Source organism: Prunus avium, chromosome 5, assembly GCF_965620075.1.
Source record: "Prunus avium chromosome 5, drPruAviu1.hap1.1, whole genome shotgun sequence".
NCBI lineage: Eukaryota > Viridiplantae > Streptophyta > Magnoliopsida > Rosales > Rosaceae > Prunus > Prunus avium.
In genome coordinates, this window is record NC_142288.1 from 18,417,120 (window position 1) to 18,433,007 (window position 15,888).

The 15,888-nt window shown below is 37.2% G+C and overlaps 2 protein-coding genes across 3 annotated transcripts; both read left to right on the forward strand.

Annotated features, from left to right (window-relative positions):
* The first annotated feature begins 3,847 nt into the window (after nucleotides 1–3,847).
* On the forward strand, nucleotides 3,848–8,713 carry LOC110756463 (Transducin/WD40 repeat-like superfamily protein). Of its 2 annotated transcripts, XM_021957903.2 has the most exons (7): nucleotides 3,848–4,104; nucleotides 4,259–4,357; nucleotides 4,918–6,008; nucleotides 6,080–6,341; nucleotides 6,971–7,044; nucleotides 8,025–8,064; nucleotides 8,162–8,713. In XM_021957903.2, the coding sequence occupies exons 1-5, from the start codon at nucleotides 4,086–4,088 to the stop codon at nucleotides 7,039–7,041; spliced, it is 1,542 nt and encodes a 513-aa protein (XP_021813595.1). In that variant the 5' UTR covers nucleotides 3,848–4,085; the 3' UTR covers nucleotides 7,042–7,044; nucleotides 8,025–8,064; nucleotides 8,162–8,713. The 2 variants fall into 2 exon arrangements, with proteins under 2 accessions (XP_021813595.1, XP_021813594.1); XM_021957902.2 differs by having other exon boundaries at nucleotides 8,025–8,713.
* A 453-nt stretch (nucleotides 8,714–9,166) lies between these two features.
* G3PP4 (Major facilitator superfamily protein) lies at nucleotides 9,167–14,086 on the forward strand. Its single transcript, XM_021957913.2, has 3 exons — nucleotides 9,167–10,809; nucleotides 12,134–12,679; nucleotides 13,702–14,086. The coding sequence occupies exons 1-3, from the start codon at nucleotides 9,774–9,776 to the stop codon at nucleotides 13,737–13,739; spliced, it is 1,620 nt and encodes a 539-aa protein (XP_021813605.1). The 5' UTR covers nucleotides 9,167–9,773; the 3' UTR covers nucleotides 13,740–14,086.
* Nucleotides 14,087–15,888: the final 1,802 nt, after the last annotated feature.

A 15,888-nucleotide genomic window follows, 5' to 3' on the forward strand; every position in this document is an offset into this window, starting at 1 on the left:
TTTGGGAAAACCCAAAGTTGGGGCGAAACACCAGTCTAGCTATTGCCCGTACTAGATTTTTTTTTTTTTTTTTGTGTGGAACCCATTAAGCCATGAGACCCATGTGCAAGAAGGAAACAATGGGGCCCATCGCTACTCTGCTGCAAAAGATGTTGCGCTACATGTCAGAAGCTGGGGATATTGCCATTGGAATCCAACGGCAAAATTCAAATATCTCTTTTTTTTGTTGTTGAAAATTTCAACAGTAACCCAAATCGACGATCCATATTAAATCCAAGCTATTTTAACGTTAAAAAAAAAACAACTGCTGAAATTTAAATCCAACTGTCAAAATAATATTTTTAATTCATCTAAATTAGATGCATCCCAAAAACTCACTCCAAACTCTATAAATACCCACCCATTTCTCAAATAATCTACCAAAAACATTTTTTTCTTCTATTTCTCAATTTATTTTTCTTTTGTTATTTTCATCAATCTCCTTTCATTCTTGTTGAAGATGTCCACAAAATCTAATTAAAAAGAGTACCATTGGTTGTTAAACACATCATCTTCTTCATTCTTTTTCATATCAATTCAAGCTTTCAATGGATAATTGTGACAAAGCCATCTTTTCCTTTATGTTTGATGGTGATTCAGATTATGACGAACATCATTAGAGAGTAATACAACCCATTGTCCACCATACTTCACTGGAGAATGAAGCCGATCACCTCCCCAAACATGGTGGGTCGGTAGTGGGCCTTGAATACAAGAACTGTGAGAGGGAAGATCTCCATCGCAATCTCATGTCTAACTACTTCTTTGAAAGACCACATTTTAATATTACAGACTTTCGTAGGCAATTCCGAATGCGGAAATAGTTGTTTTACCTCATCTTAAATGATGGTGTCAACCACGAGCCATACTTTTGCCATAAAAAAGACGAGCTCGGCCGACAAGGGTTATCCCCTAAGCAAAAGTGAACTGTTGTCTTTCGTATGCTCGTTTGACGTGACTGAAGAGTACTGTAGATTGGGTGAAAGCACAACTCTTTAATTACTATGTAAGTTTTCTTTCGCTGTTGAAGCCATGTATGGACAATGGTACCTCAAGTCTCCAAATCCAGCTGACCTTTACAGGCTCTTGCACAAAGCGAGCCGTCGAGGCTTACTAAATATTTTAGGAAGTCTTGACTGCATGCACTAGGAATGGAAGAACTGCCCATTTACTTGGGCAAGCCAGTTTACCGGTCACAAAAAAAAAAAAAAAAAAAGCCCACTTTTGTGCTAGAGGTCGTGGCCTTGTATAACACATGGATATGACATGCCTTTTTTGTCGCCGTTGGATCTAACAGTAATATCAAAATTTGAGCTCGTTCCCCATTGTTCAATGATGTGGTACATCGAGTGGCTCCCCATGTTGAATATATTGTCGATGGAAATCAATGTCATTTGGGCTACTATTTGCCAGATAAGATCTACCCCTATTGGGGTACTTTGGTGAAGACCATCTCTTCTCCTGATAACCCAAAGAAGAGATTTTTTTACAGAAATGCAAGAAGCGTACATGAAGGATGTTGAAAGAGCATTTAGAATAGGCTTGATGGGCTCGAGGCCTTGCACGTACATGGTGCAAGGATAACCTCGACTTAATCATGATGACATGTATAATTTTGCACAACATGATTGTGGAGGATGAGTACGAATATGTTGAAGAGGAATCTGATGATGAGGATATGTGTCTGCAACGATCCATGATGGCCAAAGCAAGACACTATGAGCTAGAGGCAAACATTACATACGAGTACCACCAAGATAGGCAGACACTCTATGATTACATGACTCGTCATAATAGAGTTCGATCTCCATATGAGCATCAGAGTCTCCGACATGATTTCATCAATTACCTTTGGAGGAGCTTTGGAGATAGTAAATGAGGTAGACAACTGTTTTAATCCTCCTCTTGTGTTTCAATTATGTTGTGTGTTTTCTTTTGGAATAAAATTATATTTGTGAAATTGCAATTTTTTTGGGTAAAATTGTTACAAATTTTTTTTATGAAGTTATTTAAAAAGATTAAATAAAGAAAAATTATCCATGAAAAAAAAATTAGACTTAAACCATTCTTAAACAATTTAATAAAGTTGCAGAGTCTGGAGGACTAGGGAAAAAACAGTTTGAGTCTAGGCAAAACCCAAAAATAGTTACTTTTTGGAGGGAGTAAATTTGGGTTTAGGCCATCTCCAATCATGGGAGGCAAAACCCAAAATTTGGGATTTTTAGCCCAAAACCTTCTCCAACCCATGTATTTGGAGGGGGGGAAATTTGAGTTGATTGAAAAATGGGGTGGAATTTGGCCCTAGATTCCAGTCCAGGCATAATTTTTGTGGGGCCCAATTCGCAGCAAACAAGAGCCACATGGGGCCTCATTTGAAGCAAATGATGGGCTGTTGCCCATTACCCCAAGTTGCTGGCCACGTGTAAAATCCTAGGTAACTTAAAAATTGCACTTCTATGGCTGCATTTCAAATGGGCTTCTTTCAATATTTTTTTTCCAAACCTAAAGGCTAGAAATCAACGGCTAATATTAAATTTTGGCTGGATCAACGGGAAAAAAATAAAGCCAACATTTGAAATTTAAAACCAAAGGTAAAAATAAGTAAATATATTATTCTAAGTTGGATGCAACCTCAAATCATATCTTAAACTCTATAAATACCCATCAATTTGTTAATAAAATTATGTTTGTGAAATTTCAAAAAATTTATGTCAAAATGTTCAAAAAAGAAATCATGGAGTAATATGCACAAATTAACTAAAAAAAAAAATAACCACAAAAACAAAATAGGATTATATTATTCTTTAACAATTTAATAAAGTTGCGGACTCAAATTATGAGTCTGTAAGACCATCTCCAGCCATAGGCTATATCCCAAATATAGCCCTAAAATAATACAAAACCCATCTCCAGTCATGGGCTAAACAAAATTTTTGCCAAATTTGAAGGGCCACATTTGGCCCTTTAGCTCTCCAACCAGGCCACATGTAGCCCAGCTTTAGGAATAGGCCAAATTTGTAGTGGGACACATGCATCTACTTTTCAACAGCCACATTAAAACACGCTGGATATATACATATTTTTAAAAGCCTTTTGGAATGTTTCAATTCGTAGTGTTTAAGAAAAAAGTATAAAAAATTGTTGATAATAATCGTTGGAGGTCAGACCTACCCACTCCCTTTAAAAAGAAATAAATAAATGTGATCAACTTTTCAAATCTTTTCAAGTGTTGTTTAAAAAAAGATTATAAAAAATTCTTGTTCATGACCGTTTGAGCTCAAACATTGAAACCCATCTTTTTTTTTTAAAATGTCTTCACTTTTTAAAATGGAATATTGTTCTTGTTCAAAAAAATTATTGTTCAGAAATCTTGTTCTTATCAATGTATACGCCTCATATATGGAATATTGTCTCTAAATAGTAGTTTAATTAGATTAAACAGTATATAGTTGTGGAATATATGAGTGTTGTACCATAATTTTTCTCAAAATAATAAAATATGAAGGACCCTAAAATATAGCCCTGCACTATTCTTTAAAAAATAACTATTTTGGGGGGCTAAATTTTTAGCCATGAACTACATTTAGCCATATGGCTGAAGATGGCCTAAGGTTGGAGGAAAAAACAGTTTGAGTTATAAAAATACACGAATAGTTGTATTTTGTAGGGTGCAATTTTGGGTTTGAGTCCTCTAGGGCTGGAGATGGCTTTAGGACCAAATGGGTTGGAGAACTCTTTACCAAGGGCATTTTTGGGAATTGAATGTTTTACTCTTCCATCCAACCAAAATCCATTTCCACTTTTTAGGTTGAAATTATTTGATCAACTAACTGCATCCAGCCGCTCATTCCTCTTTCAAAAACAAACACATCCTACTCATCTTGCAGTCGACGGCCTTGTCTCCTGATTAAGGTGCACTCCTTAATCCTACTGCACGCTTCTTCTTTGAAAATCTCCACCTAGTCCCAGATCTCCAACCGACCCGACCGGAGGAGGGCATCTTGACCCGGCAGAGGAGGACCTGGTTGTGTAAACTCATAAAGGCGATGAACGCTTCGATAATCGGTAAGCCTCTCTTTCTTTCTTGCTCTCCAGAGTTCACTTTTAATTGAAAGATTTGCTTTTTCTTTTTCTTTTTCCTTGAATGGGTTTTGGAACAAAGTAAAAAAATAAGTGTGTAATTAATTAATTAATTAATTGTAATTCGTATTTGGTGAAGACCCATTGCAAGGAGATTTCCCAGAAGTGATAGAGGAGTATTTGGAACATGGGGTTATGAAATGCATTGCCTTTAATCGCCGTGGTACCCTTCTTGCTGGTAAAGTTTCTACCTTTCTCCATCCCCTTCGTATTTTTTTTAGACTTTTTTTCATTAGAATGTAAGTGCTTTGGGCAATGTGGGTATTTCAAAAAATCTGATTTTCTGTTTGTTTTCATTTAGTTTTGTCCTGCTGTTTGTGGGTTCCTTTTTGCTTAAGAAATGGCTTATTCATAAATAAGAAGAAGGCTGTAACTTTGGTTGCACATTGGGTGGAGAAACACCATTGTCAGTTTATACGCCACTCACTTCTTCTTCTTCGTCCACAATTTGTACTTTTGAAACGAATATAAGGAGTTGAATCCACAATTTGTGACAAAGTAGAATTGCTAGCTATCCAATTTAAGGATCAAGCAGGTGCATTATGGAGCCAGAATTTCTTTAGCTGTTGATGCCTTTTAGTGTTAAATTTTGCAGGCTGTAATTTCAGGAAATCTTCAAATTAAATTTATTCTTTGCATTCATTACATTCCTCTTGGCATTTGCTGCACTCAAATCTTTACTGGAGATATTCCAACAATTCTGCTGTGCTGATGCTTCATTTTGATATTCTTGATCAGCTGGGTGCTCTGATGGAAATTGCGTCATCTGGGATTTTGAGACCAGGGGTATTGCTAAGGAGCTTCGTGATAAAGACTGTGTTGCTGCCATAACTAGTGTATGTTGGTCAAAGTATGGCCATCGCATTCTCGTGTCTGCTGCTGACAAGTCATTGACACTATGGGATGTTGTCAGTGGTGAGAAAATCACTCGAACGATACTCCAACAAACCCCTCTACAAGCTCGGCTACATCCTGGTTCCTCTACTCCATCTCTCTGCTTGGCATGCCCCCTCTCATCTGCTCCCATCATTGTTGACTTGAATGCAGGAAGCACAACTGTTCTTCCAGTTTCCATTCCTGACGTTAACCCGGGACTTGCCCCTTCGTCACGGAACAAAATTTCTGATGGCACTCCTCCTTTTTCTCCTACTGCTGCTTGCTTTAATAAGTATGGGGATCTGGTTTATGCAGGGAACTCGAAAGGTGAAATACTTTTAATAGATTACAAAAGTGTCCAAGTGCGTGCCATGGTTCCTGTTTCTGGAGGTTCTGTGATTAAGAACATAGTGTTCAGCAGGAACGGACAGTATCTGCTTACAAATTCAAATGATAGAACAATCAGGATCTATGAGAACCTTCTCCCCTCGAAAGATGGACTTAAAGCCCTAGGTGACCTAAATGTGACCCGTGATGGGATTGATGATAGTGTTGAGAAGTTGAAAGCAGTTGGATCGAAATGCTTAACCCTTTTCCGTGAGTTTCAAGATGCCATCACAAAGATGCATTGGAAAGCACCTTGTTTCAGTGGTGATGGTGAGTGGGTGATTGGCGGTTCTGCAAGCAAAGGGGAACACAAGATTTACATATGGGATAGGGCCGGGCATCTTGTGAAAATTCTGGAAGGGCCAAAGGAAGCCTTGATAGATTTAGTGTGGCATCCTGTTCACCCCATTGTTGTCTCTGTTTCACTGACTGGTTTGGTTTATATCTGGGCCAAAGATTACACTGAGAACTGGAGTGCATTTGCTCCTGATTTCAAAGAGCTTGAGGAAAATGAGGAATATGTAGAACGAGAAGATGAATTTGATCTGATCCCTGAAACTGAAAAGGTGAGAAGAAATTAAAATCTGGGCAGATTTTTTGTTTATTTATGTTGTGTAATATAAAATTATTTTTTCAGGTGAAAGAATCTGATGTTAATGAAGATGATGAAGTTGATATTGTGACAGTGGAGAAAGATTCAGCTTTCAGTGATTCAGATATGTCACAGGAGGAGCTATGCTTTTTACCTGCAATTCCTTATCCTGATGTTCCTGAGCAGCAAGATAAGTGCATAGAAAGTTCATCGAAATTGGTGGATAGTAATAATTCTGGCTCCCCTATTTCAGAAGAGGGCCGACCAAATGGACGTGCAAATAATCATGCATCAAGTCCACTTGAAGGTAAGCTTATGCATTGCATGCATATTTGTGTTTTTTGAGTTTGGTTTTTTTCAATGGCTTAAATTCAAATTCACAACCCCACAACTCACTCTTTTCTTTTCTTTTTCTGTAAAAAAAAAAGCAATTTTTTTAATGAATATGTGAAACAGTACAATAAAGCTAAACCAGTAGTGCGTCTATCGGGCATAAAATTAACATCCCAATAGGGTGATAACAAACACTAACATTTGGGTTTCACCTTTAAATAATAGATGGTCAAGATTCTTGCGTCCTTTTTTCTCATCACACACAAATGAGGTAACAACCAACATTAGGCCTTCTCCTTTGAATAATATCACTAAATCAAACCCCACTAGTCAGCTTAATCTATGAGGTTTTGGCGTTGTTGCTTAAAAAAAGAAGTAAAACACTGAGTTCAAAACTCTGATCTTGAGTTTGAAACCCTTGATTACTAATGTGATCCTGTCACCCAACATATAAAGCTCTAGTGATGATTTAACTACACATTGAGCGTGTAATTAGATTTTAACTGTTCTTTTTTCTCCCATGTTTTACGGGATAAATTGGCTCTTATCCAACGATATATGTCTCCAGTTTTTCTCCCATATATTTATGTGTCTCTATTACAGAGGATGCTGGTGCAACACGGTTGAAAAGAAAACGTAAGCCTTCCGAGAAGGGGATGGAGTTTCAGGCTTAGAAGGTAAGGAAACCCTTTAAAATCTTCTGTTAGATCGTCATAACTTGAACATAAGCTTGTAGTCAGGATTGTTGTAATAATATTGATGGGGATGATGTAACCAGTAGATTATAGGTTGTTAAAATTTTCTTTTGTATTTTTCTATTTTCTTCAAAGTTAATTACAATCAAGTCATTATGAAATTAGGATATGGTTAAAAGATGTCTAAATTGTAAACCAAAATATGTTGGACAACTTTTCTTTTTTGACTCATCAAGTACTTGGATTTTTTCTTTTCGATGCATCAGTGGTTTCTCGGGTATCTAAGTTTCTTTCAAAATTTCCACGTCTTAACAAGTTTTTGTGGATTCCACAAATTTTTATGATATATTCACCATTCTACTCCTTGTTTATGTAAATCCAGAATAAAGATGTTTTCTTAAATCTGAACTGCCGATATATCTAACAATAAAATTTTAACCTAGACGATGGTGCATCACTGCTGTCATCGCTTTTCTTTCTTTGAAAAAATAAAAATAAAACCTTGCTTACTGTATGAACTTCATTTGAAACTATATGTGCTGGTATTCTAATTTTCATAGATTTGGTTCTGCCATCTGTGTTAGTGATTGTTAGTTTTCTCAAATTTCTGCACACTATGAACTTCATGGTTAAGTGGTGAAACTCTTTGTTTACAATCTTCATGCTTACTCTTTTAACAGTAAAGCTTTTCAGGTTCTATAGGTTTGTTCTAAATTGTTTGTATCTTGATATTGAGTGGATTGTAACCCAAAAAAAAAAACAGACATTTAAGTAGATTTTAGCAACATATAGGAAGAACAAGACCTGGGAAAAAAATTAAGCAACACAAAAAGTTCCAAATTATAGATAAGGTCCTTATTGTGGTATTGTACCTTGACAGGTGGCACTTATATTTATATATCCTTCCCAAAGGAAAGAGACCTGTGTTTTATTGATGTCCGTCTTATTTTTATGTTCTGCAGTTTTCAACAACAGCAAAATGACCACAATTAATGTTACAAGGTATGACAATCTCTTGCATCTCCAAACTTGGTACCTATTACAGTGGCAAGGACAAAATATTGTGATGACTCATGGACCAAGTATTACATTGCTCCAGCAAATCAACGTTGAATTCAATCAACTGGTGCTCTCAAGTATTCTGCTATCTCTTTCCACCGATGGGCACCTCGCTCTGTTTTACAGGGAAAGCTCCCATGAATTTAGTACTTTTTGGAATGAGCATGGCTTATGGGAAGAGACTCAGTCTCAGAGTTACTTGCGCCGTGGTACTGCGATTACTTGGACCGGAAGCTTATGAGCACTTTCGTTCCAAAGAAAATGTCAAGCATGCCTGTATCTTCACCTGCATAGCACCCCGTGGACAAATTCCTATTTGGAAAAGTCGATTCGGATTTTGAGCTTTGCAGGCATTTTCTTACAGAATTTAGGGTGATTAGAAGAGCTCTAGATGATTTTTGTGTATGTTGTATGATTAAATCATCTGTGTGTTTGACAAAGCAGCTTACATAAGCTTAGTTCAGTAAAAATGATCAAATTTGATCCTCATAGTATGGGTGTATTTCCATTAGGGTTTAGGGTTTTATTTATCGTATCCTTGTACATAAGCTTAGTTCAGTAAAGAATTCGCCAATTTGTTGGAGTTTATTTAGGTTTGGTTTTCAATTAGGTCTCTCTGCCTTGATGACCTACATGCGCCTCTTTTGACTAATTGATGGATTCTTTAATAATTTCTTATTAGGAAAATGCTAAGATTACCATATTTTTATATCACATTGTATCACCTCTGTAATAGAGATGGGCACCATTGTATTAGAGATGTTGTATAAAAATGTGGTAAGCTTAGTATTACCCTTCTTATTAATCATCTTGCTGTAAGAGCAATGGAGATAAAACATTTCTGATTTGTTTATACGATTTGAATAATATGGATTGCTCAGTGTTAATGGCATTTGCGTGCAAATCAAACTCCGAAACACTTCCCCTACCCATTCTAATCTTTGACACAAAAGAGCAAAAAATCTGGATTACTATTTGAAAAGGTATTTTTTAATAATAATTTTTTGTTTGTTTTTGGTTTTAACCCACCCACTCTCTTTTTGTTTAGGGTCGAATTGAACCCATACTCTTCGATATGTGTGTTTGTATGTAACAACAAAGTTGGCAGAGTGCCGTACTCTGCTGCGACGTTCTGTATTTGCAGTATTGTTTTTGTATACATGCCTGATTCATACATCCTAAGACCCACCAGCAACCGGCCACTTGTCTTATGCGGCAGAGCAATTACGCACACACTATTCGATAAGCGATCATCCAACGCGGCACAATCGTCGACATGGTAAACAGCGTGGCGCCCAAGCACAGCAGAACGAGTTCGAATACTCACGCCTCGCCACGTAACCTCCCTCTTGCTCATGCTCTGCACCCCCGTCCTGTACGCTTTCCCTCTCATCCTCTCGACGATGCAAACCAGTGAAATTTTGGCTCTTAATAGCTTTCCCCATGGTTCTTCAGTTCGATAAGGTCACGTTTTCTCTCTCTGAACCTTCGTTCTGATATTTCGAAGTATGAAATTTGCGATTTTGCATTGTGGGTTTTCTTGGATTTGAAAGATGAATGTGATATGAAGGTGGTGGCGCAGGGTTTGTGAAAGGAAATTTTTGTTCTTTTTGGTTTTGGTTTTTTCTTGCTTTTTGTGGGGTTTTGAGAGGATGTCTCATAGTTCTGATACAAGGAGAGAAATCCCACCTGGGATTTTGCTTATTAGAAGCATTAGAGGCAAAGATTGGAGTCTCTCTACATATAGATATGTGATTTTGCTTGTTACTTTCATAGCTTATGCATGTTACCATGCTTCAAGAAAACCCAGTAGTATAGTGAAAAGTGTTTTGTATCCTGATCCCAACAAAGGCACAGGCTTAGGCTTGGACCCCTTGTTTGGCAGGGTTTTTGTTAAGGAAGAGTTTGGAGGAAATGGGAGTTATAGGTTGATAGAGAAAGGTTGGGCTCCGTTTAATGGAACCGACGGGACATCGAAGTTGGGAGAGATTGATCTTGCATTTCTTGCATGTTACTCTTTGGGAATGTATGCTGCTGGGCATTTGGGAGATACATTGGACCTGCGGTTGTTCTTGACAGCCGGGATGATTGGGAGTGGCATTTTTGTTGCACTATTTGGGATGGGATACTTTTGGAATGTTCATGTGTTTGGTTTTTATCTTGGGATGCAAATGGTTGCTGGGTTATTCCAAGCAACTGGCTGGCCTTCGGTTGTTGCTGTGATTGGTAACTGGTTTGGAAAGGGGAAGAGGGGTTTGATTATGGGTATATGGAATGCACATACTTCCATTGGGAATATTAGTGGTTCACTTCTTGCTGCTAGTGTTCTGGACTATGGGTGGGGTTGGTGTTTTATAGTTCCAGGTGCTTTTATTGCAGTGGGAGGTGTAATGGTTTTCTTCTTCTTGGCTCCATATCCTGAGGACATTGGATTTTCTTTCCCACAAGGTTCACCTTCTGATTTAGAGGCAAACCCTAAGGACGAAGAAGCTAATATAAGAAAAGAAACTACAGAGGAAGATGAAACACGAACTATTAACCGAGCTGGGTCTGTGAGCAGGACAAGTGTTGGGCTTCTTGAAGCTTGTCTAATACCAGGAGTTATACCCTTTGCGCTGTGCCTCTTCTTCTCAAAGCTTGTGGCCTACACGTTTCTGTACTGGCTACCATTTTATTTAAGTCAGACAGGTAATTTATCCTTCATAGATTTTATATACAATCGTGATTGACTGGTATGATTTAAAACTGTAAGATTTTGAAATGCTGTCTGGATTGCCAGATAACTTCAGCTTTTTTCTTTACTATTTAATTTAGAATAAGAAGATTCGAAACATTGCAAGTGCTATTGGTTGTTATAAATATTCAAGAATATGTTGGCAGAAGAGTGGTGCACTAGGGTCTAGGGCCTCTCTATTATAAGCACAAAATAAACTTCTCTCTGTATCTTATGTCTCATTCTTTCTGATCTTTGGGTTGTGTGTGTTCATTTGGTTTGCTTGATATAGATTGATGCCCCATTACCTAATAGCTTAAGCTTTTGGAGTCTTTTAGTTGCCTAGAATGATATCAGACCTCTGGTTTGCACGAGGTCAGGGGTTTCAAACCTCCAATCCCCATTCCACACTTTTTTTTTTGTTGGTTTGCAAGGTGCAAGGCAGGACTGCAGCTAGATGTCTCTCTCTTGTACTGCATTTCTCTGCCTATCCACGTATAGGATGGGGCTGCTGTCTGTTGGTTGTCTAGCAGATTTTACATATTTCCCTTGATTTTTGTTTCATTCCAGCAGGTTCTAAAAGTGAGAGTAATAAACTTATTATTGCTTTAAACATCCTATGAATGGTAGTTGTCGTGATCATTGAAGAATTATTGGTTATAGTAATTAAGGCTGTCTACGGTAATTATTTTCCAAATATTTAAAGATTAGCAGTTACCTTTGGCAATAAGTTAGATTTACTGAATCGGAGATGGAAATATGCCATGAGCTTCTAGTTGACAATCTGTATTTTAACAAATAGCTGTTCAGGTGCGTTTTTTGTCCACTTCCTTGGAGGTTCACTAACTGAATACGCAACTTGTTTTGACTATTGCAAAGAATAAACACATGACTCATATTAGGAATCGTAGTAGCCTGCACCAGTTTATGAGCATTAGTTTATCTTTGAGTGGTTTATCTGGTTCTCAACAGTGTTTGAGTACTAGTAACAACAGAAGCAATGTGTCTTATGACAAAGCTGCTAATGTGTATATTGCTATCATGTGTCCCTAAATGTTTATGCTGATCCTATGCATGAGTGCATCTGTACTTTTGTGGATTGCAATGTCCAATTGTCTATTCGAAACTTATTTGAATGTCATCGTCCTCCATAAGTGTTGTTCTTTTCCAGACATTGCTATTGGCAATTGATCACTTCCAGGCAACACCAGAGTCATATCTTGTTTTTTGAGGTATTATTTAAAATCTTCATGCATCTAATATAAGGTTCCCATCTTGTTCTCTCTTTTGCTTTTGCAGAAATAGGAGGAGAATATGTTTCTGTGAAATCTGCTGGAAACCTCTCCACTTTGTTCGATGTAGGGGGCATAGTTGGTGGAATCCTTGCTGGCTACATATCTGATAAACTTAATGCTCGAGCTACCACAGCAGCCAGCTTCATGTGTGCTGCAATTCCAGCAATGCTTTTATATCGCAGATATGGCAGTATTTCACACAATATCAACATTGCGCTTATGATGGTTGCTGGCTTGTTTATTAATGGGCCCTATGCACTTATCACCACTGCGGTATCTGCAGACCTTGGTACGCACAGTTCGCTTAGAGGGGATTCTCGAGCACTGGCAACAGTTACTGCCATAATTGATGGTACTGGATCAGTTGGTGCAGCTTTTGGCCCTCTTCTTACTGGTTTCCTTTCAACAAAGGGATGGGATGCAGTATTTGTGATGTTAATGATTTGTGCTCTTATTGCGGCGCTTCTTTTATCACGTTTGGTTATGGCTGAAATTGCTGAGAAGACTTGCAAACAAGTTATTGTATCCGGCGGGCGACAAAGTTCTGGAGGTAATACTTCTTGTATTGTTCGCTTTATAAACAACTTCCTTCCCACCTCATCTCCAGCCAACACTGATGATACAAATGTCTGGATGGTCAGTGTAACCAATTTTATCTATTTTCAAAAACCTTATTTTGAGAAATGGGATGATTGTTACAAAAAACTTTTTGACTCTAGATAATATACTAGTAACCTTAGAGCATTATTGGTATTTAGCGGTAAGAGTCTCTTACATGATAGAACCATCCTGGTCAGTGGGGATAGTGTTCAACACGCCCTCTCATGTGGGATCCTAGTTTCTTCTTTGGGTGACTAGAGTTCTTATGTGCGGTCCTTGTTAAAATGACCAAGGCATGGTGGTTCTGGTTCCATATTGAAGTATCAAATGCAAAAGTTTAAGTTATCAGTGGAAAGGCCGAACCAATGGGTTTTAGGAACTTGTCCCAAGAGCTTAAGTCACTAGAAATCCTATATGTATATATAGCTTATTATTATTAGGAACTTAGCACAACCACTAGGGGGCTAGTGCTAAACACATTTGTGTTTGAGCCTAATGATTCTTCGTATGAATTACTCCACCCCAATTTCTATAATTGCATCTAACGTCCGTGGATCCTCTAATCAAGACTTCAGGTGTCTAGTTGTGGTGGTTTGGAATCTAATGTTTCATGGGTTTTGCTGATTGTGCTGTCTTGGATAATTTTCAATGGAGTTTGGATGGTTTAGTGAATTTGAGTTGTTGCTAGTTAAGTAGCTTTTGTTTATAATATGACAATAATATTTCCAATTAAGATGCCCTCCTGAAGATTCTGACATGATTTTCTTTACAATTTGGTGTTATGTGGTGTCTGATTGTGGCTCCTAAGAAGCCAGTATATGGGTGCCTGAAACTCTGTTTCCTACTAATCTCTACCAAAGAAAGACAAGTAGTGGATTACAATGATAAACAATTTTCAGTTCATAGAACAAAATTTTCACTATTTGGATGATAATGCTGATTTTGAACTACTGGTATTCTTTTCTTCTGCAGCTCCTGCATCCCAACCACTTCTAAGTGATCGACGATGATACTAAGGAATGCCCTCATGAAGCTTCATCATATGCCGGAAATCATGAAAAACAAGCTTCATTATGTTGATAAATTTAAGCACAACTTGTAGGTGATAATTTGTGGTCTTGAGAAACAAATTTCTTTGGCCATATTACAAAACGAAACATAAGCATCAGTATATGAGTAGAGCTTTTTAGCACCCATTTTGGTGTTTCTGTAATATATGCAAAATAATAAGCAGTTTTTAGATTTTGCTTACTTTGGGTAATTGCCGTCCAAGTTCCATTGTCATTGAGGAACTGGGTGAATTTTGTTTAGAGATATTGCTGATGATAGAATTCAATCTTTTCAATCTTTTCTTTTCTTTGGGTGACAGTCCTTTATTTACCGTTTAGAAACCAAACTTGGCGGTAGTGATGCTGTTTGGATTTCTGTCAAGCTCAAAGCATTTATATTTGTACGGTTAAAACGTTGCTTTTTTATACCAGTCAACATTTTCTCCAAGCTCAATTGTCATTTCTACATATTAATTGAGGTTTGGAAGTAATTGTTTGCCAAACCTCAGTAACTCTTTATGTTGCATTCTTTTTTATGTTTGTTTTTTTGGAATACAAGCGATAGTCTAAATTACAAGGAGGAGGGGGGTTTCTCACACACACACTACCAAGGTGTCATGAGGGTTCGAACCTGAGACCTCTGGTTTGCAAGTCAATGTCTTTTTTCACTAGGCTAGACTCCTTTTGATGTTTAAGTAACAAGTTGCTGTTGAAAATTGACTGTAAAAAAGTTGTTAATTGTGTTACACTTTCAGAGTAATAATGAAAACAAATAGCAATGGGATTAACAATCATGGATCAATTCCCACAAGTCAAGTCAATTGATAACTTACCTCCCACATTTACTCTGAGAGTTCGATACTTTACTAAATAAAACAAAAAGAGCAGAACAGAAAAGAGAACTAATATTTACTGAATTAATTTTCAAGCTGTGAAACATGATAATGAATGTTTTTTTTAACTTGTTTCAAGCAAGACTGAAGAATATGATTGAATTGATAATTGATTTCGAAATGCCATAAACGAACACTTTAATAGCAATCATAGAACTTAAAAAGAGAGAACTTCTGCAATAAAATCACATAAGTAAAGCTAGCTCTGTTTAGGAGAGTTCGAAACTTTCTTAAAAATCTAAAGATGGGTGCATAAAAAAGCAGACATAGCTCAATCACGATTAATCATTTTGTTTTCTGTGGCAAGTAATATTCCTCTTCTTCCCCTTTCAATTCATGAATATGTTCTCTAATCTGTGGTCCTACCATTGTAATGACACCTCATAAAAATGCTACAAACCCTACATTTGGCTCAAAATAATGGGCAGCCTAAAAGTTCTTATTCCAACCCAAAGACATAAAGATACATGCATATCTTTGCTCACCAAAAAAAATTCTTAGGATGGTGAAGATATTATGAAATGCAGATAAATACACAATCTCTAAGTGCAGAAGTTCGGGGTTATGTCGATGATGTCGATATTGCAGATGCTGTCAATATTGTCGATTTTCTACAGTAATAGTTCCTGTTTGAGAACACTCTTGTAGCTTCTAGTGAAGAATTTTTTTTAACTTTCCCCTAAATTTGAACTATTAATATTGGCCGTCGTCGGAAAGTTGGGTGTGGCATAATAAAAATCTAAAAACAAGATGCCATTTATGGGGCCTAATAGCTAGGACTTGATTTAGTGTAAAGTTTTGTGTTGGATCTTGTCTTAATTAAGTAAAGCATTTTTTTTTGGATGAGATCCAAGGGTGTCCACCGCCGACAGCAGTGACTAATCCCTTTTGCCGCGGGAGCTCTCCAAAGGAGATAAACAGCTGGCCATGAAATGCGCTCCATTCCCATGGGCGGGGATCGAACCCCCAACCACATGGTTCGTTTTGAAAGCTTCAACTCAGACATAGCCATCAATCTCTATCATGAATGTTGGAGATTTAAAATATATAAAATAAAAATCAAATAAATCCCCTTTTTTCCATCATTGTATACAATTATTGGTTTTTTAAAATCATTATTTAATAAACTTAACTATACAAACATTATCAAAACTAGCAAAATTACCCCATCTTTCACAAATAGTAATCTTTATAAAACTTTACATGAATAGGAACAT

Excerpts from the sequence above, each read along its gene's own strand:
- LOC110756463 (XM_021957902.2), top strand. Across the intron at positions 4,358-4,917 it reads CCGTGGTACCCTTCTTGCTG|CTGGGTGCTCTGATGGAAAT; the intron begins GTAAAGTTTCTA and ends ATTCTTGATCAG. Across the intron at positions 6,342-6,970 it reads TGCATCAAGTCCACTTGAAG|AGGATGCTGGTGCAACACGG; the intron begins GTAAGCTTATGC and ends TCTCTATTACAG.
- G3PP4 (XM_021957913.2), top strand. The coding sequence starts at position 9,774 with ATGTCTCATAGTTCTGATACAAGGAGAGAAATCCCACCTGGGATTTTG. Across the intron at positions 10,810-12,133 it reads ATTTTATTTAAGTCAGACAG|AAATAGGAGGAGAATATGTT; the intron begins GTAATTTATCCT and ends TTGCTTTTGCAG. Across the intron at positions 12,680-13,701 it reads CGGGCGACAAAGTTCTGGAG|CTCCTGCATCCCAACCACTT; the intron begins GTAATACTTCTT and ends TTTCTTCTGCAG.